The sequence below is a fragment of the Mobula hypostoma genome, chromosome 24 (assembly GCF_963921235.1).
Source record: "Mobula hypostoma chromosome 24, sMobHyp1.1, whole genome shotgun sequence".
In the NCBI taxonomy this organism is placed as follows: Eukaryota; Metazoa; Chordata; class Chondrichthyes; order Myliobatiformes; family Myliobatidae; genus Mobula; species Mobula hypostoma.
Window position 1 is genome coordinate 1,745,605 of NC_086120.1, and position 26,896 is coordinate 1,772,500.

Consider the following 26,896-nt stretch of genomic DNA (forward strand, 5'->3'; position numbering starts at 1 on the left):
CCCTCACCCTCTGAGCCCCCTCACATGCCCAGCTCACCAGCTGCCTTTCTCCACAGCCATGCTCACATCCTTCCCTCCTCTGCATTCAACTCACCAAGCTTTCTCTTACACTGACCCTGTCCTCCAAGTGCCCCTCCCCCACCCCCGAAGGGTGAATAGCCCCAAGTCCTCCTCCCATTCTCACCTGTGATCCTGCCCACCCTGTGCGTTCCGTAAGTTCCAGCAAACCCTGCGACATGAGCACCCAGACTGTATCCCAACATGTGGATGGACTCGGTTGGGAAGTTTAGTTCCTCCTAAAGTAAGCAAATAAAAACCTCACTTCTTGGAAATCACAAACAAGAGAAAATCTGCAGATGCTGGAAATCCGAGCAACACACACAAAGTGCTGGAGGAACTCAGCAGGACAGGCAGCATCTAAGGAAAAGAGTACAGTCGACATTTTGGGCCGAGACCCTTTTACAGTCCTGCTGAAGGGTTTCTGCCCGAAACGTTGACTGTATTTTTTCCATAGCCTGGCCTGCTGAGTTCCTCCAGCATTTTGTGTGTGTTTCTTGGAAGTTAGGCAGCAGGTAAACACTCTTACATCCTTTATTCATTTGCAATTTATTCAGTTGAACTGAAATATTCCTGTAGGATACAAACTCATATTTCCAGGTTTCATAGCTTCTAAACAGGATTCTGCCAAATCCTCATTGGACAGCAAGGAGAGGCCATGGACGAGTGTTTACATGGGAACAGGGGAGGCCATTCAACTCTTAGAGTCTGTTACACTGGAACAGGGAACTCAACTGTTGGAAGAATCCATTATACTTTGATGGCAAGGCACTGAGTGTCACAGGTGAGTTCTTAACCTCAGGATACCCAGCACCCGAGCTGCTGCTGTGGCCAACATATTGATATGACTGCTTCTGATCAATGATGACCTCTGCCAGATTAATGGCTGGAGACTTGACAACAGTAATATCATTGAATGTCAAGAGTAGTTGGACAGGGAGTATTGTTCATAGTTGCAGTCACCCTGTTTCAGAAAAGACATCATTAAACTGGAAAGAATGCAGGGAAGATTTACAAGGATGTTGCCAAAACTCAAGTGGTATAGGGAGAGGCTGGATAGGCTTGGATAGGCAAGGACTTTATTCCTTGGAACACACAGAGACTGAGGTGACCTTGTAGAGGTGTTTAAAATCATTAGACAGGATAAATGCATATAGTCTTTTTCCCAGGGAAAAGGAACTGAAAATGAGAGGGCATAGGTTTAAGGTGACAGGTGAAAGATTTAAAAGGGACCTGAGTAGTCACTTCTTCACACAGCAGGTGGTGACTATATGGAACACACTGCCAGAGAAAGTTGCAGAGGCAGATACAACTGCAATATTTAACACATTTGAATAAGAGGGGTTTAGAGGGTTATAAAACAATGGGAAAATGGAACTAGCTTAGATCTAGCACGGTTATCAGCTTGAAGGAGTTGGGCCAAAGGGCTTGCTGTATTACTCTAGGATTCTTTGAGAGATAGACCCTTTCTCCATGGAGACGGTCATTGCCCAGCAGCTGTGAGGCACAAATGCAACTTCCCTAGCAAATCCCAAACTGAGCACTGGTGAAGAGCCTGGAAAGCAAAAGACACACCCTGCCGTTGTTGGACAGAACACCAGTTTGCAGACTACCTAACTGTTTTGCAGACACCAAGATTATATTTGTACTGCAAAGTCTGGCTATATCTGGTGCGTAAGTCTTCAGCTATGATGCTGTCTGGTCCAATGCCCTTTGTTGTATCCTAACAAATCACCTCTACACACCTCGACTTTCCTCCTGATTTGAATGATTTGTACTCCTGGAAATAGTGATGAACAAACAGCACCAGGGTATTGCAGTTAGACCTATCCGGACAGGCTGTGTACCTGTTTGGGCAACCCATGTGCTTTGCTAAAGCGATTTATAAAAAGGCTGCCTGTTTCTATTTAAGGACTCCCTGTGACACAGATCTTAAAACTGGTGGGAACTACTTTCATTCTATGACCACGTGGGCTTCGGTTTCCCTGCCGCTCCAGTTTACTCCCTCATCCCAGACGCAGACAGGTTGCTAGGTTACTTGAGCAGTAAGTCTCACCCCTAAGTATGGGTGGTAGAACATGGGCAGGGAGAGTAGATAGGAATGTGGAGAGAATGGAAGGGGTAAGGGTGGTATTAGTGTAAGTGGGTGATTGATGGTCAGCACAGACTCTGTGAGCTGAAAGACCAGTTTCAGTGCTATATCTTTCTATGATTCTCTGACTTAACCAAGGCATTTTAAAATTCAAGCATTGAGAGCAAGATGAAAGAGTCCACAAGTAAGACCCACCTGCAGCCATTCGATGAAGTGTGCGATGTCACGGCCAACCAGCTTAGTGTTCTCAGCAGCAATTGGGTAGTGCTGGTGAGCCCGTGTCAGCCAGTCGACCACAATGACATTGGAGTCTCCCTCCCTCTCATACAAAGCCAAAACCAGCTTTGGAATCCAACTTTCAAACATGCCAGTAACCTACAATGTACATATAATTGAAACAAAATAATTATATTTTGGTGTAATTTACAGGATTTTTACAAAAAAATCTAAATGAGGCAAGGGAATGTGTAGGAGGGAGACAGATGTGCTGTGGGTGTTGCAAGGAGAGATTGTATGTCAGATTTCGCCTAGACCACTTCCACTGGGATTACCCAAGAAGGGTAATAATTGGACGTGGAACTGATGATAGGCAAGTCACTTTGCAGCAAGTATTTACAATGGATTAGCATACACAAACGAAATTGCTGATGCTCAAAATCTGGATTAAAACACACAAAATGCTGGAGGATCTCAGCTGGTTAGGCAGCATATATGGAGGGAAATGAACATTTGGGTAAACCCTTCATCAGAAAAGGAAAGGAAGGGAACAGAAGCCAGAATAAAAGAGTGGGACAAGGCATCATTTAAAGTGATGCTTGATATATATTTTTGACAGGATTATGAATACGGATTGTTGAGATTACTTGCAGATGATATACACACTGAGGTGTTGAAATCATGCGAATAATGTATGAAGATTGGATTAATAGGGAATTTTAATAGGGCATTTTGCTTTTGGTTTGTGGAAGCTGTTTGAAAGGATGTATTGATAGTTTAACGTTTGATGAGAGTGTTGAATTTTAGAGACTGATTAAAATGATTATTGATCTGGATTGTAAAAACATCTGGACACAAGCTGGGGTCTGATCAGTCCTGGCTGGGTCACCTGGAGGAGGTTGTATGATGTTGAAAGACCCGAAACACCTGATGATTCCAGGAACATCACTGAAAATGTGTCCAGAAGCATCAACAGATGTATGTACACAGTTAGGTGATATACACACTGAGGTGTTGAAATCATGAGAATAATGTATGAAGATTGGATTAATAGGAAATTTTAATAGGGCATTTTGCTTTTGGTTTGTGGAAGCTGTTTGAAGGGATGTATTGATAGTCTAATGTTTGAAGAGAGTGTTGAATTTTAGAGACTGATTAAAATGATTATTGATCTGGATTGTAGGAACATAGAACATACAGAAGTACAGTATAGTACAGCCCTTTGGTCCATGATGCTGTGCTTGTTGTGCATTTAATATTTCAGTAACATTTGAGTAATATTGTAAGTATGTTGTTGAGTTAGCCTTTTTGTTTGTTTAAGTAATCGACTATATAATAGCATGTGACTGACACACACATCATGCCACCATGTTAACTGTACATGCCTCACTTAAAATAAAGTGAATCTAAGACAAGTTCTCCTGGGGCTCCTGCCTTTTTCTTTCAATTAGTTTTATGTTTTGGAGTGACAAAACTTAACAGTGGTGACAAGGAAGTTTTAACTGATCCCGAAATGACTACCTGCCTATTGAAGCACAGTGAGATGTTTGATTTTTTAAAAAGCACGAGGAGAAACAGTCAAGTTTTTAAAAAGTGCAGCAGGTGTTCTTCAGACCAGACATGGTTGAGTTTAAAAAAAAGCAGAAAACAGATAAATTCAAGGGTTCATAGCAATAAGTTACCTGGTGATAATAATCATAAATTTTAAAAAAGAAATGGCTGGCTTCATCAGAAAGGTTAACGTGTGAACCCACAACAGATAATTTAATATTATATACTGAGTGAATCGAGCAGTATTTTAAAGCAAATGAAGCAGACAATGGGAAGTGGGTGCCAATCTTGTCAGCAAGTTATTTGGTGACAAAAATAGGAAAACAGATTATTATCTGAATGGTGGCCGATTAGGAAAAGGGGAGGTGCAATGAGACCTGGGTGTCATTATACACCAGTCATTGAAAGTGGGCATGCAGGTACAGCAGGCGGTGAAAAAGGCGAATGGTATGCTGGCATTTATAGCGAGAGGATTCGAGTAAATTAAACCACCAAATTACTCTCCTCAAGTTACCACAGGGATTTGATGCAGAGCTGGGCTGAGAAGCGGCAGATGGAGTTCAATCTGAAAAAATGCAAAGGATTCACTGTGGAAGGTTATACAGGGTTAATGGCAGGAAGAGAGAGATCTTGGGCTCCATGTCCATTAATCCTGCAAAGATGCCATGCAAGTTTGTAAATTCGTTAAGAAGGCGTTTGGTGTGTTGGCCTTCATTAGTTGGGGGATTAAATTCAAAGTCACAAAGTAATGTTGCAGCTCTATAAAAATGTGGTTAGGCCACAGTTGGAGGATTGTGTTCATTTCTGGTCACCTCGTTATGGGAAGGATGCTTTAGAGAGAGCGTGGAGGAGATTTACCAGCATCCTGCCTGGATTAGACAGCATGTCTTATGAGAAAGGATTGAGCAAGCTGGGACTTTTCTCTTTGCAACATAGGAGGCTGAGAAGTGACTTGATAGAGGTGTATAATATGACATAGGTAGAGTGGATAGCCAGAGACTTTTTCCCGGGGCATCAATGGCTGATATGAGAGACATACTTTTAAGGTGATTGGAGGAAAATATAGGGGAGGAAAGTCAGAGGTAGTTATTTTACACAGAGAGTGCTAAGTGCATGGAATTCACTGCCCGTGGTAGTGGTAGGGGCTGAAACATTAGAAACACTTAAGAGACTTATAGATAGGAACATGGATGAGAAAAAAAAGGAACAACTGGTGTGGGATGGACTGTATGGGTAGATTGATATTGGAGTAAATCAAAAAGTCAGCACTGTTATGCTTTCTAACTCCAAAACTTAGAACTAATTGAAAGTAAAAAGACAGAAGCCAGGAGAACTTGCCTTAATTTCATTTTTACTTTAAGTGAGGCACGCATGTATAACATAGTGGTGTGATGACATGTGCCATTGATGTACTTTTACATAAAACCCATATTAATTCTTTAAACAAAAAATGCTTGATCAATCAATATATTTACAAGATTACTCAAATATTACTGAAATATTAAATACACAACACTCCTCCCGGCTTAGCTATAAACTCCAATTCAATATAGAATTCATCTCAACTTACATACATACCCTGTATACAGTATATTATATATCGACATCCACAGCATAATCAATGTTAAATTGTTCCATTCAGGCCTGAAGATTTAATCGTTGTGGAGGCTTCCTTCCTGCTGTGGAATAATGTCTTTCCCGTCAAGAGGAATCACTCCGCTTGGCAGGTCAGACTTGTGGTTGTGAAACAATCTTAGGTTGTGGGGCCTTCTCTGTGGTGGATTTAGGAGTTGACTCTGGGACTGCAGGAAGTGGTTTTGATAGCTCTGGCCATCTTTCTTCTCTAACAATTGACTCTGTTCTTCTCAACTGATTGATGTGTCATCTCCAGATGATATCAGACACAATCTTCACTGTGTAGGAGAGTGATCCAGTTCTGTCTTTAATCTTTCTGAGCATCACTTTTGATCACCTCTGTAGTTCCTCACCAGGACTGCTTGTCTAGGAGTGAAACATCGAACCTTCTTGCTTGAGAAGCCTTCAATTTGTCTCGGATATTTGTCCTGCATACTCCAGAGACTGGGTTTGAGAAAACCCAAGTGTGAGTACAAGGAGCTACCCAGAAACTTCATAGTTAGCAAGTCGTTGTCTGTCGAGTGTGCTGCTGGGTGGCATACAGGGAGGAAATTGGCAAGATGCTGATTTAGTGTCAGTATTCTGTTGATATTGGTAGCAGTGCATTCTTTAGACTCTGGACAATACTTTCTGCCAAGCCCTTTGTAGCTGGGTGATACAGTGCAGATGTAATATGTCTTATTCCACTCATTTTCAGGAATGACTGAAACTAGTCCATTGTCACTAAATAGGGGTTTTGGAACTCCAGTCCTTGAGAAGAGGCTTCTCAACACAACACTGTGTGAGGCTGTGTTGGAGGCTATTGGAACTTTGGAGCTGCATCCACTACTACCAAGAAATTTGTGCCCATGAATGGTCTGGCAAAACCAACACGAATCCTTTGCCAAGGAAATGCAGGGAAATCTCCAATGGATGGAGAGGCGATGTTCTTGGCATCCTCTGAACATGTTGGCATCCTAAACAGTGTATTGCAAGCTGACCAATCTGCTGAGCTATCCCAGGCTACCAGATGAAACTTTGAGCCAATGCTTTCATTTTGATCATGCCCAACACTTTAACTCTCAGCTTGGATGGAACAACAACTCTCAGTCCCCAATAAGGCAATCCCTGTCAAGGGCAAATTTATCCCAGCACTGGTAAAAATGGGGGAGCAGACTTCTGCTGCACATTCCAGCCATTTTGTGTTGCCATGTAGACCTGAGACAGTGTGGGCTCTTTTCTGGATTCTCTTTGGAATATCTCTGCTGCTAATGGGAGACTTTTGATTTGCATTAGGGAGAATACATCAAGGCGAGTTTCCTCCTTTGTAGATTTTTCAGGCATTTCCTTTTCCAAGGGTAAATGGGACAATCTGTCAGCATTTCCATGATGAGTCATCCTCTGGAATTTGATCTTGTGATTATGTCCTCCAAGAAACAGAGGCCATCTCTGCATTCGTGCTGCTGTTGTTAGTGGAACTCCCTTGTGTGGATTGAAAATGGACTCTAGTGGTTAATGATCAGTCATGAGGGTAAACTCTCTCCTATACAGGTACTGATTGAAATATTTTACAACACAAACCAGACTCAAGGCCTCTCCGTCAATCTGTGCATAATTTTCTCTACAGCAGTAAGGGAAGGATATGTAAAGGCCATGGGGCATTCACTTCCATCACTCAAAATAGGTGTCATGGCTGCACCTATACCATAAACCAAGGCGTCACAGGCAGGCTTTCACTGGATGATGTGGATCATAATGTGTGAGTACAGTGTCTGACGTCACACTTTTAGAAAGCCACTTCACACTGCTTTGTCCATTGCCATTTCTTCCTAATCTGTAGAAATGTGTTCAACGGGTGGACCACAGTAGCCAGGTTTGGCAGGAACCTGTTATAGTAATTGACAAATCCTAAAAGGACCACAACTATGACATGTCCTTTGGCCCTGGGGCATCCACCACTGCTTGAGTTTTCTCAGCACATTTATGCAAGTTTCACTTTTAAATCTGCATTGGTCTGGTGTATGTGAGCCCCGTCACGATGGTTATACAATTTGTTCAGCCTGTCTGGTTTCTGCTTAGGTATTGCAATTTTGTTCACGCTCTCTTTCATTGCTGACTGCAATTCAGCTGTGTCTTAGTCTGCTCTTTCCATTGATACAGCATTTTCAACTGCTCTTTTGAATGTAAATTGTGCTTCAGATAGGAGCTGTTTTTGAGTGCTTTCTTGTAAAGAATCCCAAGCTAAACAATCTTTCAGTGTATCATTAAGCCCATTACTGAACTGACGATGCTCAAACAACTTTTTCAATTCAGCCACATATGCTAAAATGGACTCCCCTTCCTTTTGATTCTGCTTATGAAACCTAAAGCAGAATCTGCAATCAACAATGGTTTCAGTTCTGAAAGTTCCTGCATTACTTTCACGATGTCAGAAAAGCTCATATCAGCAGGTTTGGTTGGAACAATCAAACTTCTAAGCAAATTGTATGCCTTTAAATCCAATGCTTCATCAGAAAGGTTAACGTGTGAACCCACAACAGATAATTTTATATTATATACTGAGTGAATCGAGCAGTATTTTAAAGCAAATGAAACAGACAATGGGAAGTGGGTGCCAATCTTGTCAGCAAGTTATTTGGTGGCAAAAAGAGGAAAACAGATTATTATCTGAATGGTGGCTGATTAGGAAAAGGGGAGGTGCAACGAGACCTGGTGTCATTATACACCAGTCATTGAAAGTGGGCATGCAGGTACAGCAGGCGGTGAAAAAGGCGAATGGTATGCTGGCATTTATAGCAAGAGAATTCGAGTACAGGAGCAGGGAGGTACTACTGCAGTTGTACAGGGCCTTAGTGAGACCACACCTGGAGTATTGTGTGCAGTTTTGGTCCCCTAATCTGAGGAAAGACATCCTTGCCATAGAGAGAGTACAAAGAAGGTTCACCAGATTGATTCCTGGGATGGCAGGACTTTCATATGAAGAAAGACTGGATGAACTGGGCTTGTACTCGTTGGAATTTAGAAGATTGAGGGGGGATCTGATTGAAACGTATAAAATCCGAAAGGGATTGGACAGGCTAGATGCAGGAAGACTGTTCCCGATGTTGGGGAAGTCCAGAACAAGGGGTCACAGTTTGAGGATAAAGGGGAAGCCTTTTAGGACCGAGATTAGGAAAAACTTCTTCACACAGAGAGTGGTGTCTGTGGAATTCTCTGCCACAGGAAACAGTTGAGGCCAGTTCATTGGCTATATTTAAGAGGGAGTTAGATATGGCCCTTGTGGCTACGGGGATCAGGGGGTATGGAGGGAAGGCTGGGGCGGGGTTCTGAGTTGGATGATCAGCCATGATCATAATAAATGGCGGTGCAGGCTCGAAGGGCTGAATGGCCTACTCCTGCACCTATTTTCTATGTTTCTTTGTTTCTATGTAAGAAAGGGGCATCAGAAGGCCTTGGCGAGTAGGGTAAAGGAAAACCCCAAGGCATTTTTCAATTATGTGAAGAACAAAAGGATGACAGGAGTGAAGGTAGGACCGATTAGAGATAAAGGTGGGAAGATGTGCCTGGAGGCTGTGGAAGTGAGCGAGGTCCTCAGTGAATACTTCTCTTCTGTATTCACCAATGAGAGGGAACTTGATGACAGTGAGGACAATATGAGTGAGTTTGATGTTCTGGAGCATGTTGATATTAAGGGAGAGGAGGCGTTGGAGTTGTTAAAATACATTAGGATGGATAAGTCTCTGGGGTCTGACAGAATATTCCCCAGGCTGCTCCATGAGGCGAGGGAAGAGATTGCTGAGCCTCTGGCTAGAATCTTTATGTCCTCATGGGAATGGGATTGGAGGAAGGCGAATGTTGTCTCCTTGTTCAAAACAGGTAGTAGGGATAGTCCAGGTAGTTATAGACCAGTGAGCCTTACGTCTGTGGTGGGAAAGCTGTTGGAAAAAATTCTTAGTGATAGGATCTACGGGCATTCAGAGAATCATGATCTGATCAGGGACAGTCAGCATGGCTTTGTGAAGGGCAGATCCTGTCTAACAAGTCTGACAGAGTTCTTTGAGGAGGTGACCAGGCATATAGATGAGGGTAGTGGAGTGGATGTGATCCACATGGATTTTAGTAAGGCATTTGACAAGGTTCCACACGGTAGGCTTATTCATAAAATCAGAAGGCATGGGATCCAGGGAAGTTTGGCCAGGTGGATTCAGAATTGGCTTGCCTGCAGAATGCAGAGGGTCATGGTGGAGAGAGTACATTCGGATTGGAGGGTTGTGAGTAGTGGTGTCCCACAAGGATTGTTTCTGGGACCTCTACTTTTTGTGATTTTTGTTAACGACTTGGATGTGGGGGTAGAAGGGTGGTGACACAAAGGTTGGTGGTGCTGTAGATAGTGTAGAGGATTGTCAAAAATTGCAGAGAGACATTGATAGGATGCAGAAGTGGGCTGAGAAGTGGCAGATGGAGTTCAACCCGGAGAAGTATGAGGTGGTACACTTTGGAAGGACAAATTCCAAGACAGAGTACAAAGTAAATGGCAGGATACTTGGTAGTGTGGAGGAGCAGAGGGATCTGGGGGTACATGTCCACAGATCCCTGAAAGTTGTTTCACAAGTGGATAGGGTAGTTAAGAAAGCTTTCATAAGTCGAGGGATAGAGTTTAAGAGTCGCGATGTAATGATGCAGCTCTATAAAACTCTGGTTAGGCCACACTTGGAGTACTGTGTCCAGTTCTGGTCGCCTCACTATAGGAAGGATGTGGAAACATTGGAAAGGGTACAGAGGAGATTTACCAGGATGCTGCCTGGTTTAGAGAGTATGGATTATGATCAGAGATTAAGGGAGCTAGAGCTTTACTCTTTGGAGAGAAGGAGGATGAGAGGAGACATGATAGAGGTGTACAAGATATTAAGAGGAATAGATAGAGAGGAGAGCCAGCGCCTCTTTCCCAGGGCACCACTACTCAATACAAGAGGACATGGCTTTAAGGTAAGGGTTGGAAAGTTCAAGGGGGATATTAGAGGAAGGTTTTTCACTCAGAGAGTGTTTGGTACATGGAATGCACTGCCCGAGTCAGTGGTGGAGGCAGATACACTAGTGAAATTTAAAAGACGACTAGACAGGTATATGGAGGAATTTAAGGTGGGGGGTTATATGGGAGGCAGGGTTTAAGGGTCGGCACAACATTGTGGGCTGAAGGGCCTGTACTGTGCTGTACTATTCTATGTTGTATGTTCTATTAACAAATGACAGTGTTCTACACTATTTACAACACCATCAACCTTTGTGTCATCTGCAGACTTCACTGCCTCATCCAAGTCATTTATAAAAATCACAAATTGCAGGGGTCCCAGAAAAGATCACTGTTGAACACCACTGGTGACCCTTCAGGCAGAATCCACTCCATTTAATACTATCCTCTCCCTTCTATGGACAAGTCTATTCTGAACCCAAGCAACCAAGTTTCCCTCTATTCCATTCCTCCTGACTTTCTGAATGAGCTCTCCATTGGGGTCCTGGTGAAATGCCTTATTAAAATCCATGTACACCACATTCTCTGCTGCACCTTCACAAAATTGCTTTGTGACTTCCTTAAAGAATTCAATCAGGCTCATGAAGCATGACCTGCCTTTCACAAAGTCATGCTGACTATCCACAACCAAACTATGCTTCTCCAAATGCTCATAAAACCTGTCCTTAAGAATCTTCTTCAATAGCTGACATAAGACTCATTGGTCCATAATTCCCAGTATTACCTCTATTATTTTTCTTAAACAAGCGATAAAATTTGCCACCCTCCAATCTTCTAGTACTATCCCCGTGGATACGAAGATCATCACCAGTGATGCAGCAATCTCTTCCCTTGTCCTGTAGAAACCTGGAGTATATCCCTTCAGCACCAGGGGCTTACTTCTCCTAATGTTTTTCATAAGTTCCACCATATCCTCTTTCTTAACTGTATGTGTTTTGTATCTGCATTGTATTCTGTGTTGTGCATTTAATATGTTTATTATAGTAGCTAATCACATGAGTAAGGGTGTGGTAAAACCAAAGGAAATAAGTTATGTATTCTTACTTATGTTGTGGCAGTTTGTAGCTTAGGACTGGTAGATGTCATATCTTTTGCTGACTGCTGAGGTAATACTGAATTATACTTCTCTTACATTTGGGTACCCTTAAATTCATCACTTCAAGATTGCATGTTTGCTAATTGATAATAAAGGATCAAATAGAAGATTTGACTCTTTGGAACAATTATTTCATTGGAGCTGAGGGTGTGTCGTGCAAGTATAACAACACCATAGCAGTCGCAGGCTCACAGCAATAGCTTTGTTTAGGTTTTGGTTTGGTTTTACCACTACATTCTGTCAGCAAAAGCTTCCAACAGTTATACCAAATGAACACTAAGCAATGTGTCTGTGCAAGTAGGAGCATTGCTTCCTGGAGCAGCTTGTGGCAATTAAAAACCTTTTGTTGATTTATACTGTGTGTTTGAGTTTGAAACACAGTTTTGAACGGTCAGCGCACACACAAAATCTATGGTTCAAGCCATGGGTTGGACTGAAAAGCTGCATGGTGTTTGACTGAGGAGTTCAATCACTTGGTTCTGTTGAAAAGCAGAAGGATTGAATTGCTTCCATTGTTGAAAATTGAATTGATTTAGCCATTGTTTTGCGCATTTGGAAAAAAAATCAAGAATCCAGATGGAAGCAGTAACCTTGAACCCAAAACTAAGAGAGAAATTAAACAAACATGTGATGTTGAAGATCAGTTTAAAAATATTTACAAAGCCAAAGAACAAGCTGTGACTATGTATAAAAGTGATAAGCTACTGGATGACGTACCTGCTGAAGACAATGTGTCTAATGTGCATGCAACACATTTTATTGCTAGCAGAATGACTCATACATTTGATACCTCATTGGCACACATTAGAATGAAAGCTGATTTAGCTGAGTTATGTGCAAAACAACAGGTGTTGAGGAATAGACACACATTGGAAGAACAGGTAGAGCAGCTTCAGAGAAAAATGGCACAGCTTTGAAGAAATCAGGAAGAAAAGATGAAACATCTTCGAAGAAACCAGGAAGAACAGGCAGAATAGCTTCAAAGAGATAAAGAGCAACTTCAGAGAGAAATCGATCAGCTTATGTTGCAGGAAGAAATTGCAGACAAGATGGCCAAAGTTAAAATACTAAGGGCCTTAAGTGTCCTTGGTACTAAACGTGCTCCAACAGAGTGATTCTGTGGTGAGAGTTTCTGTGTTGACATAGAAGAGAGAAAATGCTGTATACTCAATGTCAATATGAATAAAATTGAAGAACAAATGTCTATGAGCCACAAGTTTGAACCCCAAGGAGTATTTCAAGGTGTTCACTCTCAACCTGCACCAAGGAGGCACTCTGAACTGATGCCATATCCAATAACACAAGGTGCTTCTGAAAGATATTGATTTATGGCATGATGGCATTCATGTCTCAGATGATAAAGGTCTAAAGGTCACACTAGAGGCCATAACAACATGAAAGGAAATAATAAAATTAATGGTGCAACAACAATGCATTGCATCTCTGCCTAAAAGAGAGAAATCAAATCTTCAATGGTGATCCAATGCAGTATCATTCATTTATGAGGGCTTTCAAGAATAGCATTGAAAACCAGACTGATATATAAAAAGATTTAAAATGAAAGAAAGCCAGACTGATGATTATGATGACCACCTCTAATTTCTTGAATAGTTCACTGGAGCTTAACCTAGAGAGCTTGTCAATAGTTTTCAGTGGGCCTCCCTGGAGCTGCAGGTATCTAAAGACCCAAGCTTTACTACAGGAACATTTTGGTGATGAGCTCAAAATTGCTGCAGCCTGCATCAAAAGGACCCTTTCTTGGTCACATATCAAATCCGAAGATGTGAAAGCTCTTCAGGTTTCTTAGAGGCTGTTGCAATGCCATGGAAGATGTGCAGGACATGCATGAGTCGGACATGCCTGCTAATAGACCTTCCTTCAGTTAGTCCTGATGAAGGGTCTCGGCCTGAAACGTCGACTGTACCTCTTCCTAGAGATGCTGCCTGGCCTGCTGCGTTCACCAGCAACTTTGATGTGTGTTGCTTGAATTTCCAGCATCTGCAGAATTCCTGTTGTTTGTGAGTAGCTACATCGTTTCAGGATTGGAAGTGGCTGGCTTAGATAGTGAAAACTGTTGAGAACTGCCGAACATCTATATTCAGGAAAGTATGCCTGTCCACATAGGGAACATTCCTTGTTAGGGAGATCTTCAGGAATGATCTCACCTGAAGCATATTCGTTTGCCAGAAATTGAGCTGCTGATAGAGGTGACTGTGTCTAAAACACTGGAGCCATTTCAAGTGATTCACAGCGTTAATGATGGACCTATGCAACCAGAACAAAGTACCTCTGCAGAAATTACCAAAATTACCTTTGACAATGTACCCTCTCATCATGAACGCTGAAGCAAAATATTTATTAATGAACTTCCCTAACCTTCCCCAACTCTGTGCACGTTTCCTCTTTTATTCCTGATCTGTGCTACCCTTAGTCTTGTCATCTTCCTGTTCTTCATGTGCATGTAGAATAGCCTTAATCCTACTCGCCAAGTTCATGTGCCCTTCCAGCTCTACTATGTCCCTTCTTAAACTTCTTTCTGGCTATCTTAAAACTCCCAACAGCCTTGTTTGATCTTTGCTTCTTAACCTTAATTATGCTTCCTTCTTTCTCTTGACTAAATGTTCTACCTCTCTTGTCAACGACCGTTACTTCACCCCACCATCCTTTCCCTGCCTCAATGAGACAAACCTATCCAGAACTCCATGCAAGGGCTCCCAAAACAACTTCCACATTTCCATTGTACATTTCCCTGAGAACTTCCGCCCCAATTTATGCTTCCACCCTCAACATCAATCAGAGGCTCAACTAGACCAAGCCTATTATATATATAAGCTGTAGGAGGCAGCTGATGTTGATCTTAGATTTATGAGTACTTGAAGTGAATGTTTATAATGGATTGTTGACACTGTTTAATGTAAAATTCAAATTCATGACGTTTGAGTTTTCAAAGGGCATTTTCAATTTTTTTTGGAATATACAAGAGGAGAGGAGAAGATGGCGACACGATGCAGCGCGCCGCGGCCACTCCGGTGATGAATTTCTGTTATCTGTCAAGTAGGGTGCTGAGCACAATCCTGATTTGATGGAGACAGACGTGAGAGTATGGAGGAACATCTGGTGAAACTTCTGAAATGCCTGTTTCACTGCCACTGCTACTGTGTGGTCCAGAATCTCCAGAGGGGAAGGCCCCGAGTCTTTGGCTTTGCTTGTTGCTCGGCGGCTGAGGTGGGGTCGAAGTGCTCCGCAGAGATGGTGCTCGGTGCTTGGTGTCAGAGGGCTGGTCGGAGGCTCGAAGTTTTTGGGCAGACTCAGAGTTGGGTGTGGTCGGGTGCTTCCAGGGCACTGCTTCAGCAAGTTTGCGGTGCTGGAGGTTCATGGCAGGGAGAGTTTCTCCCTTCTACAGTCTGCATGAGATAATGGGCTATCAGGCCTTTGAGACTTTTTTTTTTACCTTGCCCATGGTCTGCTCTTTATCAAATTTCAGTATTGCTTTGCCCTGTTGTAACTATATGTTATATTTATGTAGTTTTTGTCAGTTTTAGTCTTGGTCTGTCCTGTGTTTCTGTGATATCATACTGGAGGAACATTGTATCATTTCTTAATGCATACATTTCTAAATGACAATAAATGAGGACTGAGTGTCCTCATAATCTAATCTAATCTAATCTAATGTTTATGGGCATGTTACTAGTTGATTTCTGAGTCTGTTTGAAGAAACAATTGATTTTGAATTGTCTACTTTGTTGGAAGTGGATGTTGAGAGAATATTGTTAAAATAGTTTGGAGTACAGAACAATTCATATTTCATAAACATAAGCGATTGTGCAGATGCTGGAAATCCAAAGCAACACGCACAAAATATTGTAAGTACTCAGCAGGTCAGGCAGCATCTACGGAGAGGAATAAAGAGTCAATGTTTCAAGCCAAGACTGGAAAGGACTGGAAAGGAAAGTGGAAGAAGCCAAAATAAAAAGGTGGGGAGAGGAGAAGAAGTACAAGCTGGAATGTGATAGGTGAAGCCAGGTGAGGGGAAAAGTAGGTGGATGAGAGAGGGAGGATTACGTGAGAAGCTGGGAGGTGATAGATGGAAAGAAGAAGCAATCTGATAGGAGAGGAGAGTGGACCATAGGAGACAGGGAAGGAGCAGGGTCACCAGAGGAAGGTGATAGGCCGGTGAAGAAAAGAGGAAAGGTAAGAGGGAAATGAGAATGATGAATAGAAAAGGGGGGGGGGGGAGAAATTACTAGAAACTGGAGAAATCAATGTTCAAGCCCTCAGGATGGAGGCTACCCAAACGGAATATGAGGTGTTGCTCCTTAAACCTAAAACTGGTGGCAACATGACGGTAGAGGAGGCCATGGAATGGCATGTTGAAATAACAGCGGGGAGTAGAATCCTCCCTGTTACAGACAGAGTGAAGTTGCTTGACAAAGCAGTCCCCAATCTATGCTGGTTTGGCCAGGAAGAGGCCACATGAGGAATACCAGATACAGTAGATGACTCTGACAGACTCATAGGTGAAGTAGATGAAACATATAGTATTTGCAGTTTGAAATCCAATGGTTTTGGGTTTTCAGAACATTGGAAGGAGTGTTGATTTAGACTGCAAACATCATTTGAAAAGTTTTTGATTTATTTAGTTTTCAGGGATGTATCTATCTCTTAGGATTATTGCCCAACCCTAATTGCTCTTGAAAAGATTGGGAGTGAGCTGCCCTTGAAATACTGCAATCATTGCAGTGAATTTGTTTCCGTAATGCGGCTGGGCTAGAGGTTCCAGGATTTGGACCCAGTGATAATAAAGGAATGATGATCTTTTTTCAAGTCAGAAGCATGCATAACTTAGAGGGGAACCTGTAAGTGGTGTTCACAAGTCCTTGCTGCCTTTGTCCTTCTTGGGGTTTGATGTCATGGCTTCAGTTGTTGCTGTCAATATAGCCTGGGTGAGGAACTGTAATGCATCTTGTAAATGCAACACGGCAACTGTGTATTGATGGAGAAGGTAATGAACATGTGGTCTATCTGATGGTTGCAACTCAGGTGGACTTCCCCTTGCTGAATGGTTCAAGTTTCTAGAGAGTTGTTGGAGCTATGATCATCCAGGTAAGTGAAGAGCATTCCGTCATGTTACTAACATGCTTTGTGCACACGGGGAAGTTTTTCACCACAGCCTCCTATGGCTTTTACACAATAATCTTGTTTTTTGTGGCTGGTCTAGTCATGCCCTGATCAATGATGACCTTCAAGATGTTAATGGTGAGAGATCTGTCAATCCTAATCCCAGTGAATGTTCAATGATACACAGTTGGAGTCTTCTGGTTGGCGATGGTCATTCTCTGCCACTTTTGTGATGTGAATGCTCCTTGCTACTAAACAGCCACTGCCTGAAGTTGTCTAAATCTTTCTGAAGGAGGGCATAGGCTGCTTCATTTGCTGAGGAGTTTGAATTAAATTGAATATTGTGCAATCAATAGTGAAAACTGCAGCTGTGTTGGAATGCTGTGGCTGTGAAAAAAGCACAACAGCTCCTCTTTCAACTCATACTCATCACCGAGGGCGTCACATGGGCTGTACATACCAGCTGTGTGGTGAAAAAAGCACAACAGCACCTCTTTCACTTCAGACAGTTGAAGAAATTCAGCATGAGTCCCCAAATCCTAAGAGCTTTCTACAGGGGCACAACTGAGAGCATCCTGACTGGCTGTATCACTGCCTGGTATGGGAACTGTACTTCCCTCAACTGCAGGACTCTGCAGAGAGTGGTGTGGACAGCCCAGCCCACTTACAGAGACATTTACTGAGAGAGGTGCGAAAAAAGAGCCCGAAGGATCATTGGGGACCCGAGTCACCCCAACCATAAACTGTTCCAGCTGCTACCATCCTGGAAACCTTAACCACAGCATTAAAGCCAGGACCAACAGGCTCCAGGACAGTTTCATCCACCAGGCCATCAGACTGATGAATTTACATTGATATAATTATATTTCTATGCTATGGGATTGTCTGTCTGTTTTACATACTATTTATTCCAAATTACTAAAAATTGCACATTGCATATTTAGATGGAGACATAATGTAAAGATTTTTACCCCTCATGTATGTGAAGGATGTAAGAAATAAAGTCAATTCAATTCAATGAGATGCTGAAAGTGGTCAGTCCACAGACACTGTCCTAAGGGCTGGGATGATTGGCCTTCAGTAACAAGAACCATCTTCCTCCCTGCGAGCTTTGACTGGCGTGTTTTCCCAATAATGTCTATTGACTTCAGTTCCCTGATGCCATAATCGACTTGATGCTGCCTTGATGTTCACTGCAGTCACCGTCATTTAAATTCAGTTCTTTTGTTCATTTTTGGACCAAGGAAGTATGTTCTGGAGTGGAATAACCAGGTGTTGATAAGATGCTCATTGAAGAACAAGTGATGGTGCTGTTGTTAACATCTTCCTTTACTTAGCTCATGAGTCAGAGAAGACAATAAAAATCAGTGAGATTAGATGTGCCTTGCACTTTGTGGGTGATGTTCCATATTGTCAATAGATGCCAGTGTGGTAGCTGTACTGGAACAGTTCTGCAGGAGTGCAGATCTTTGGCACTACATCTGGGATGTGACCTGGTCGTGTTGATTTTCTCATATCTAGTGCACTGTTTCTTAATATTGGCAATGTGAAGAGTGAATCAGATTGGTTGGAGATGATTTTTGTGATGGTTGTGATCTCAGAGAGAGCTGAGACAGATCTTACAGCTGCAGATGTTTCAGCCTTGTCTGGACATCTCCATGCTGAAGATTGCTGATATTGTTGATAATGGATTACTGAAACTGTTCACAGTGAGTATTGATTCGGAATATTGAGACAGTATATGGAGTATCAATTGCTACTTGTGCCCTCTCCCTAGTTTAGTAATGATTATTGTGATTTAGATTCTTGATTTCTCAGGGTACGAAGGAATATGGAGGGAAGGTAGGAGACTGGGCTGCGAAGCAAAATGGATCAGTCATTATGAAATGGCAGAGGAGACTCGATGGGCCAAATGGCCTAACTCTGCTTCTATATCGCATGGTCATAAGGAATTTTTTTTTGAGATCACAAACACTAGAATGGTCTGCCAGTGACAGTAGTGGAGGCGGATATGATAGGCCCTTTGAAGAGACTCCTGGATAAGTACATGGAGCTTAGAAAAATAGAGGGCTATTGGTAACCCTAGGTAATTTCTAGGGTAAGGACATGTTCTGCACAGCTTTGTGAGCCAAAGGGCCTGTATGGTATTGTAGGTTTTCGATGTTTCTATGTTTCTACTGTAGCCTTCTCTTGACAGACAAGAGCAATGCAAGCTTACAAGTGATTGACAAAGGTTAGATATAAATGCTTGCTCAATTTACCAATTTGTTGGAGCTTACCGTCCACCCGTGGATGACTAGGAACGTCCTTGCCGTTTGGTTGAAGTTGCATTCCGAGAGGCTTTCCAGCTGGCCGGGGATAAGGTAACAGGAATCGCCCTCTGGATCCAAGGCATTTTGGAGAGAGAACTTTGTCACAATGTTGCTGAGGTCCTTTTTTGTCTGAGGAGCTGTAGAAGGGTAAGACAGACTATGAATTTCCAACATGCAACATTTAGATCTGAAGGAATAACAGGCAGGCCACTCAGCCTTGAACAATATAAGCATGCCTCAGCTCTCTATTAGACAACCAGTTCAATGCAGAGCGAGTGATGTCATACATTAGATGGAAATATTCATCAAAGGGGAACAGGTGAGATGCATGGATTAATGAGATGGCAACAATGCAGAAAGGTACTAGGCAGGTAAGTGGCTGGAACGATGCAAACAGACAGTGAAATCTAGAAGATCAACAAGAATAGGTCATGGTACAGTAGGAGAAGGTGAAATTTATGATTGCTCAAATGTAACAGAAACGAGGCAGAATTACTTCCTACACAAGCAAAATTAAGTGTAAAGAATGTAAAAAGAAATACAGGCATTGCCTATTGTCATCGCTATGCACTGCTTGTCATCGTCTATAAAACACTGTCATTATCTCCATAAAATACTACAGGCTCTTGTTATCATTTTCACGTACCGCAGCTGGATGCCCTTTACATCCTCTCGAGAGTGCAGGCACTGCCTGTGAACATCAATATAAAACACGGCTGTTACCACTTGTTGACATCTCCATGAAACACCACTGGTTATAATCTCAGTGTCACACTACAGGAACTCTTTGGCATCATCTCAATGAAACACTGCAGGCAGTGGCTGTTAACATATCTATAAAACATCGCCAACACTGTTTGTATAATTTCAATATATCACTGCCAACACCGTCATCAATCTGTATCACACTGCAGAAATTCCTGGGCATTGGCTCAGTAAACCTCCACAGGTGCTGTTTGTTATCAGTTTGATAGAACACTTCAGTCACTGCTTGTTACCATCTGTTTGAAGCACTGCAGGCACTTCATTATCACCTCTATGAAAAACTCCAGGCACTGCCTAGTATCATCGCTATAGAACTCTGTATTACACTGCAAGAAGCCTTTGGCATCTTCTCCAGTGTTCATTACCATTGGTATAATGGTTGTTATCGTCTTTATAAAACACTGAATGTTATCTCCATAAAACACTGCAGACAGTACTATTGGCACGGTGTTCGAAGGCACAGGTCATTACCATCTCTATAAAACACTGAATGTTACCTTCATTAAACAATCACTTTAGTAAAATACAGGATAATATACAGTATTTACACAAAATGGTGGAAGAACGCAACAGGTCAGGCAGTATCTATGGAAATGAATAAACAGTCAACATTGCAGTCTGAGACTCTTCACCAGGACGGGAAAGGATGGGAGAAAGGTGCACCTTAACGATGTGTCTAGGCACAGCTCAAAATCCATCTATAAATTTGCCAATAACACAACTATTGTTGGCAGGATTTCAGATGGTGACAAGGTGGCATACAGGAGTGAGATAAACCATCGAGTTGAATGGTGTTGATAATAGGCGTCAGGAAGGGGAAGTTGAGGGAAAACACACCAGTCGTCATCCAGGGATGAACAGTGGAAAGCACGAGCAGTTTCAAGTTCCTGGGTGTCAGCATCTCTGGAGATCTCTCCTGGGCCCAACATATTGATACAATTACAAAGAAGGCACAAAAGTGGTTGTATTTCATTAGGAGTTTGAGGAGACTTGGTATGATGTCAAAGCCTCGGGCAAGTTTATACAGATGTACCGTGGAGAGTTGCATCACCATCTGGTATAGAGGAGCCACTGTACAGGTTTGTGAAAAGCTGCATAAAGTTGCAAACTCTGCCAGCTCCATCACGGTCACTAGCCTCCCAGCCTCCCCAGCATCGAGGACATCCGTCACCCAGGACATGCCCTCTTCTAATTGCTACCATCAAGAAGGAGGCATGAGAGCCTGAAGGCACACACAAAATGTTTTAGCAAAAGCTTCTTCCCCTCTGCCATCAGATTTCTGAATTTACAATGAACTCATGTACACTACCTCACTATTTTTTTCTTATTTGCTTTCCTTTTGCACTGTATATTTCATTTATTTTTAAGATATATTTCTTATTGTAATTTAAGGTTTTTATTGCAGTGTACTACTGCTACAAAACAACAAATTTCACACCATATGACAACATTATTAAACCTGATTCTAAGAGATGGAGAGGGCCTGGGGTGTCAGCAGCTCCAGGACCACCAGCCTCTGATGCCCGTGTAGCCTCAGCGCTTGTGTGTCTGAAATAAAGGCAGAAGATACTAGGAGCATGTTTCGTGTCCAACCTGAACTGTTAAATATGCTTCTCTCCATGTAGATGCTGCCTGATCTATTGTGTGTTTCAAGCATTTTCTATTTTTATTTCAACCTTGAAGGATTTGCAGATTAAGAAATATTCATGTGGATCACTTAGTTGAGCTTCTGGTTAATGGTGACCCCCAACATGCTGCTGAACTCAGTAGCAACTTGGTGATGGAAATCCCAATGAATGTCAAGGAGGTGATTGGACTTTCAGGGATTACCATTGCCTCGCACTTTTGTGTCACAAATGTCGCTTGCCCATGACTAAGTGTTGCCCAGGTCTCGCTGCACGCAGGTGTGGACTGCTTCCTGAGTGACAATCCAACACTGGGAACTCATGGTGGAAAGTAGGTCACTACTGAAGCAGCTGAGGATGGTTGGGCCAATGACACTTCCCTGAGGGGCTCCCGCAGTCATCTTCTAGGACTGGAGTGATTGACCTCCAACGCTCTCAGCATTCTACTCTGCGTGAGTTATAACTTCAGCCTTTCGTGTCCTTGCCTGATGCATAACAACTTCAGTTTTACCTGGAATTCCTTATGCTTCACTCAGTCTGATTTCAAGGGCAGTCTCTCTCACCTCGTCCCTGGAATCCAGCTATTAGGTCCATGTTTAGACCCAGACTGAGTTCTGGAGTCATGCAATCCTGGCAAAGCCATACTGGGCATAAGTGATTAGGTTATGGATGAGTAAAATGCAGATTGTTAGCACTGTCGATGACAATCCTGTCACTTTGATTGACAAGCAGGCTGAGGGTTCAGGAATTCATTCTGGTTTTTGTTCAGAAGGCCCCTCAACCCCTTCAGCCAGGGTTCTGTCCAATCTGCCCCAACCCTCACCTTCTCTTCTTCTTAGTTTCCACAGCATCACACACCTTCCTGGAACAGAAACTTCTGGATATTCACCATGAAAAAAAATTTCTACACATCTCAGTTTTAAATAACTGCCCATTTGTTCAGTGAACTTTGAGACCCTCCTACTGGTGGGGACCTCGACAACTACCTTCTGGTGTCCCCTCAGGATCTTAATGCTAGTATTACCCCTTTCAAATAAGGATGACCATATACACTGTACTCTAGGCGTGATCTCACCCACACCCAGTACAATTGCAAGATTGCTCCTTTATTTTTAACCTCAATAAAAGGCCAATAAACCTTCATCCTTCCAATCCACGTCCCGCAACTGGCTGCTAACAACTCATGCACTAGGGATCCCTCGGTACATTGTTTACATGCAATCTTTCTCAATTTAGATAGGAAGCTGCCTTTGGATTCCTCTTGCATGACTTCACACTTTTCCATGTTCAGCTTCATTCACTAAGCTTTTGCCTGCACATTAACCTATCTCTATTCTGTTGCCAACATCTTCATTTTATTATGACTTTACCGTCTGATTTTGTGCGCTCAGTGAACCTGGATACGTTGCCCTTTGTCCTTTCTCCAAGTCATTAATATAAACAATCAATAATCAAGCCTGGAGCACTCTGCAAGTTACACCTCTCCAGCTAGTAAAAGACCAATCATTCTGACTCCCCATGATAACCAGCCTTCAATACATATGAACACACTTCCCCCAATATCGTGGGCCTACTCTCATGCTCCAGCCTTTTCTGTGGATCTTTATCAAATGCTTTCTGGAAATCCACATATTTCATGTCTACTGAGTTTCCTTCATTAACCCCTTGAAGGGTTCCAGCAAACTGCAGAAACGGGCCCTTGTTCATACCAACCATCAATTCTAAACCAATTTACCAGCCTTCTATGCCTCCTCAATCCAAATGCAAGTAGGTTCTATCCCTATGGATCTTCTCCAGTAACTTCCCTACCACTGATGTAAAGCTCACTGGTCTGTAATTACCTGAGTTGTCCCTATTGCCATTCTTAAACAAAAGATTATCTAATCTCCAGTCATTTGGGAGCTTACCTGGGAGTAAAGAGACCAAAGATCACTTTCAAGACCCCACTAATCTCCTCTCCTGCCTCTCTCAATAACCTAGAAGAGATTCCATCAGGCCCTGGGATTTAATCACCTTAATGTCAAGTTCAAGTCCAAGTACATTTATATCAAAGCATATATAATTTATACAACCTTGAGATTTGCTTGCCACAGGTAGCCACAAATCAAAAAACCTGAAAGAACCCAATTTAAAGGGAAAAAAAGACTATAAAATAAAAATGAAAGACCAACACTTGGGCATGAGAAAAAATATATGCAAGTCATACAAACATTTGAAGCAAACAACAGCATTCTGAACCAGATTATATGACTCTGTGACTCAATGTCAAGGGAGACAGAAGCCCTTGATATAGAGTCATAGAAAACTACAGCACAGAAACAGGCCCTTTGGCCCATCTAATCCGTGCCAAACTAATTAAACTACCTAGTCACATTGACCTGCACCCAGAGCATAGCCCTCCATACCTCTCCCAGCCATTTACATATCTAAACTTCTCTTAAATGTTGAAATTTACCACTACTTGCAATGGCAGCTCATTCGAAGAAGTTTCCCCTCATGTTCCTTTTAAATATTTCACCTTTCACCCTTAACCAATGAACTCTGGTTGTAGTCTCACCCAATCTCAATGGAAAAAAAGCTATGCCCTTCATAATTTGGTATATCTCAATCAAATGTCCCCCTAATTTTATACATTCTAGGGAATAAGGTTCTAATCTATTCAATCTTTCCTTATAGCTCAGGTCCTCCACTCCCAGCAACATCCTTGTAAATTTTCTCTGTACTCTTTGAATCTTATTTACAGCTTTCATGTAGGTAGGTAACCAAAACAACACACAATACTCCAAATTAGGCCTCACCAACATCTTATACATCTTCAACATAACATCCCAACACTGGTACTTTGATCCATGAAGGCCAAAAGCTTTCTTTACGACTCTATCTACCTGTGACACCACTTTCAATGAATAACAGACCTATATTCCCAGATCCCTTTGTTCTACCACATTCCTCAGTGTTCTACCGATCCCTATGTAAGACCTACCCTGGTTGGTCCTCCCAAAGTGCAACATCTCACACTTGTCTGCATTAAATTGCATCTGCCATTTTTCAGTCCATTTTTCCAGGTGATCCAGATCCCACTGCAAGCTCTGATAAACTTTCTCACTGTCCAGTACACCCCCAATTGTAATTAACAAATTTGCTGATCCAGTTAACCACATTATCATCCAGATCATTGATGTAGATGACAAACAACAACAGACCCAGTACCAATTGTTGTGGCACTCCACGAGTCACAGTTTTCTCGTCAGTGAGGCAACCATTTCCTATCACTCTGGCTTCACCCACAATGCCAATGCCTAATTGAATTTACTACTTGATTTTGACTGAACCTTCCTGACCAACCTCTCATTCAGGATCTTATTAAATGCCCTGCTAAAGTCCATATAGACAACATCCACTGCCTTGTCCTCATCAACTTTCTCGAAAAACTTTATAAGATTGTCTTCATGAGTCGAGACCTCATGAAGTCTCATACCATCAGAATGGACATGGGTGAGGAAACCTCCTCATTACCACACCCTGACCTCCCTCAGTGCTGCTCCATGTTCAAAAAAAACATTTGGAAGAAGCACTGAAGGTAACAAGGGCATGGAATGTTCTCTGGGTGAGATCTTCAAAGTCCATCACCACAGATGGTACCACCAGACATTCAGCTGACTAAGCCCTGAAGGAGGCAGCTACCAGACTAGATGTGCAGCAAATACTGAGTGAACCAACAGCTGGGATAATCCTGCTTCACCTCATTCTCATTGAGTGTACAGACATAATGGAGACTGAGGGGTGACTTCATTGAAAACTATCATATGGCAATAGGCCTTGATAGAGAGGATGTGGAGAGGATGTTTCCTATGGCGGGAGTGTTTAAGACTAGAGGACACAGCTTCAGAATAGAGGACCATCCCCTTAAAACAGAGATGAGGAACTTGTGCAGCCAGAGAGTGGAGAAAGTAGTGAATCTGTGGAATTTGTTGCCACAGGCAGCTGTTGAGGCCAAGTCTTTATGTATATTTAAGGCAGAGGTTGGTAGATTATTCATTGGTCAGGGCATGAAGGGATGGAGGGAGGAAAGACAGGAGATTGGGCCTGAGAGGGAAATAGATCAGCTATGATGAAATGGCAGAGCAGACTCAATGGGCCAAATGGCCTAATTCTGCTCCTATATCTTATGCTCTTATAAACATCCACATTGTATTACTGCCGAGCCAATGACTATATCCAACAAGAGACAATCTAATGATATTCATTGGAATTACCATGGCTGAGTCCTTTACCATCAGCACCTTGAGGATCATTACTAGAGTGACCACATAGGCACTGTAACTACAACAGGAGGTCAGAAGCCGTGCGTGCATTGTTGGTTTACGTACTGACACCAGTATGTCAGGAGAGTGATGATAGCCTGAAGATAGTTCTCGAAATACTCCAGAGGTCTGACATCATCCAGCATAAAGCAACCCAGTTGACTAACACCCCAATACTTCACTTCTTCCATTGACAGCACACAGTGCCTGCAATGTGCCCTGTCTACATAACACACCGCTGCTAGGATATTACACTTCATAAGTAATTAATACTGAGGAAAATAAACTGATCAATCTCCATCTGTTTCCCAGAGTGTAGCCATGGGTATTGTGAATGCATTGTTATCATTTTGCAAATTCTATAGATCATTAAACACTCCCTGCAAATAATTAAAAATTATTTTTTACTCATTGTTTTAAAAAGGGGGAGAAAGAGCACTGAGCTGTAGATTTCTTCAGACAAAGGGAGGTCTCTAAGGTCTATTATAAAAAGTGATAACCGAAAAAATCCAGAAGATTAGACAATATCAATATGGATTTACGAATGTGTTTGACAGAACTCTTGGAGTTATTCAGGATCTAACTGGTAGAATGAATAGGAGAGAACTAGTGGGTGTGAAGTATTTGGAATTTCAGAAATCCTTTGATAAAGTCCCACATGAGAGGTTAGTGTGCAAAATTAAAGCACAAGGGATTGAGCTAATGTGCCTGCTTGGGGTTAATATTCAGGAAACACAGAGCAGGAATAAGTGAGATTTTGTCAGTGCAGCAGGCAGTGATTACAGGTGTCATGAGAACTTTGAAATAAGAAAGTATTCAATTCAGTTTTTTAAAAAATCCAAAAAAGCGATCAATATGCTGTTAAAATGATGATAGGCTGGGGACTGTATGTACCAGTAAACATGCAGACCCAACTAGTTGCCAAGAAGACAACGGCAGGGTAAAAGTCTCAGTGACTGGGTCTGAAGACAGGAGTGGAATTAATGCCCTGCTGCCTTGGTGAGAGCACAGTAAAGGACTGCCTCCAGCAAATTTCATGACATTTGCCAGTGGAATTAAACCTCATTAGGATTGTAGTTCTGATTTAGTCTCAGTACCTCATTCACCATGGTGAGGA

The 26,896-nt window shown here is 42.3% G+C and overlaps 1 protein-coding gene across 3 annotated transcripts in view; it reads right to left on the minus strand.

Moving 5' to 3' along the window:
- Positions 1-26,896, minus strand: part of LOC134337614 (lipoprotein lipase-like) — a 39,686-nt gene that overhangs the window by 11,233 nt on the left and 1,557 nt on the right. For 2 of the 3 annotated variants that reach the window (XM_063032780.1, XM_063032781.1), the window contains exons 2-5: positions 19,732-19,776; positions 19,053-19,222; positions 2,345-2,524; positions 185-296 (exon numbers count right to left, since the gene is read on the minus strand). In XM_063032780.1, coding sequence (XP_062888850.1) covers positions 185-296; positions 2,345-2,515 — 283 coding nt within the window. In that variant the 5' untranslated portion in view covers positions 2,516-2,524; positions 19,053-19,222; positions 19,732-19,776. The remainder of the gene's footprint in view (positions 1-184; positions 297-2,344; positions 2,525-19,052; positions 19,223-19,731; positions 19,777-26,896) is intronic. The other variant, XM_063032779.1, reaches the window with a different exon arrangement.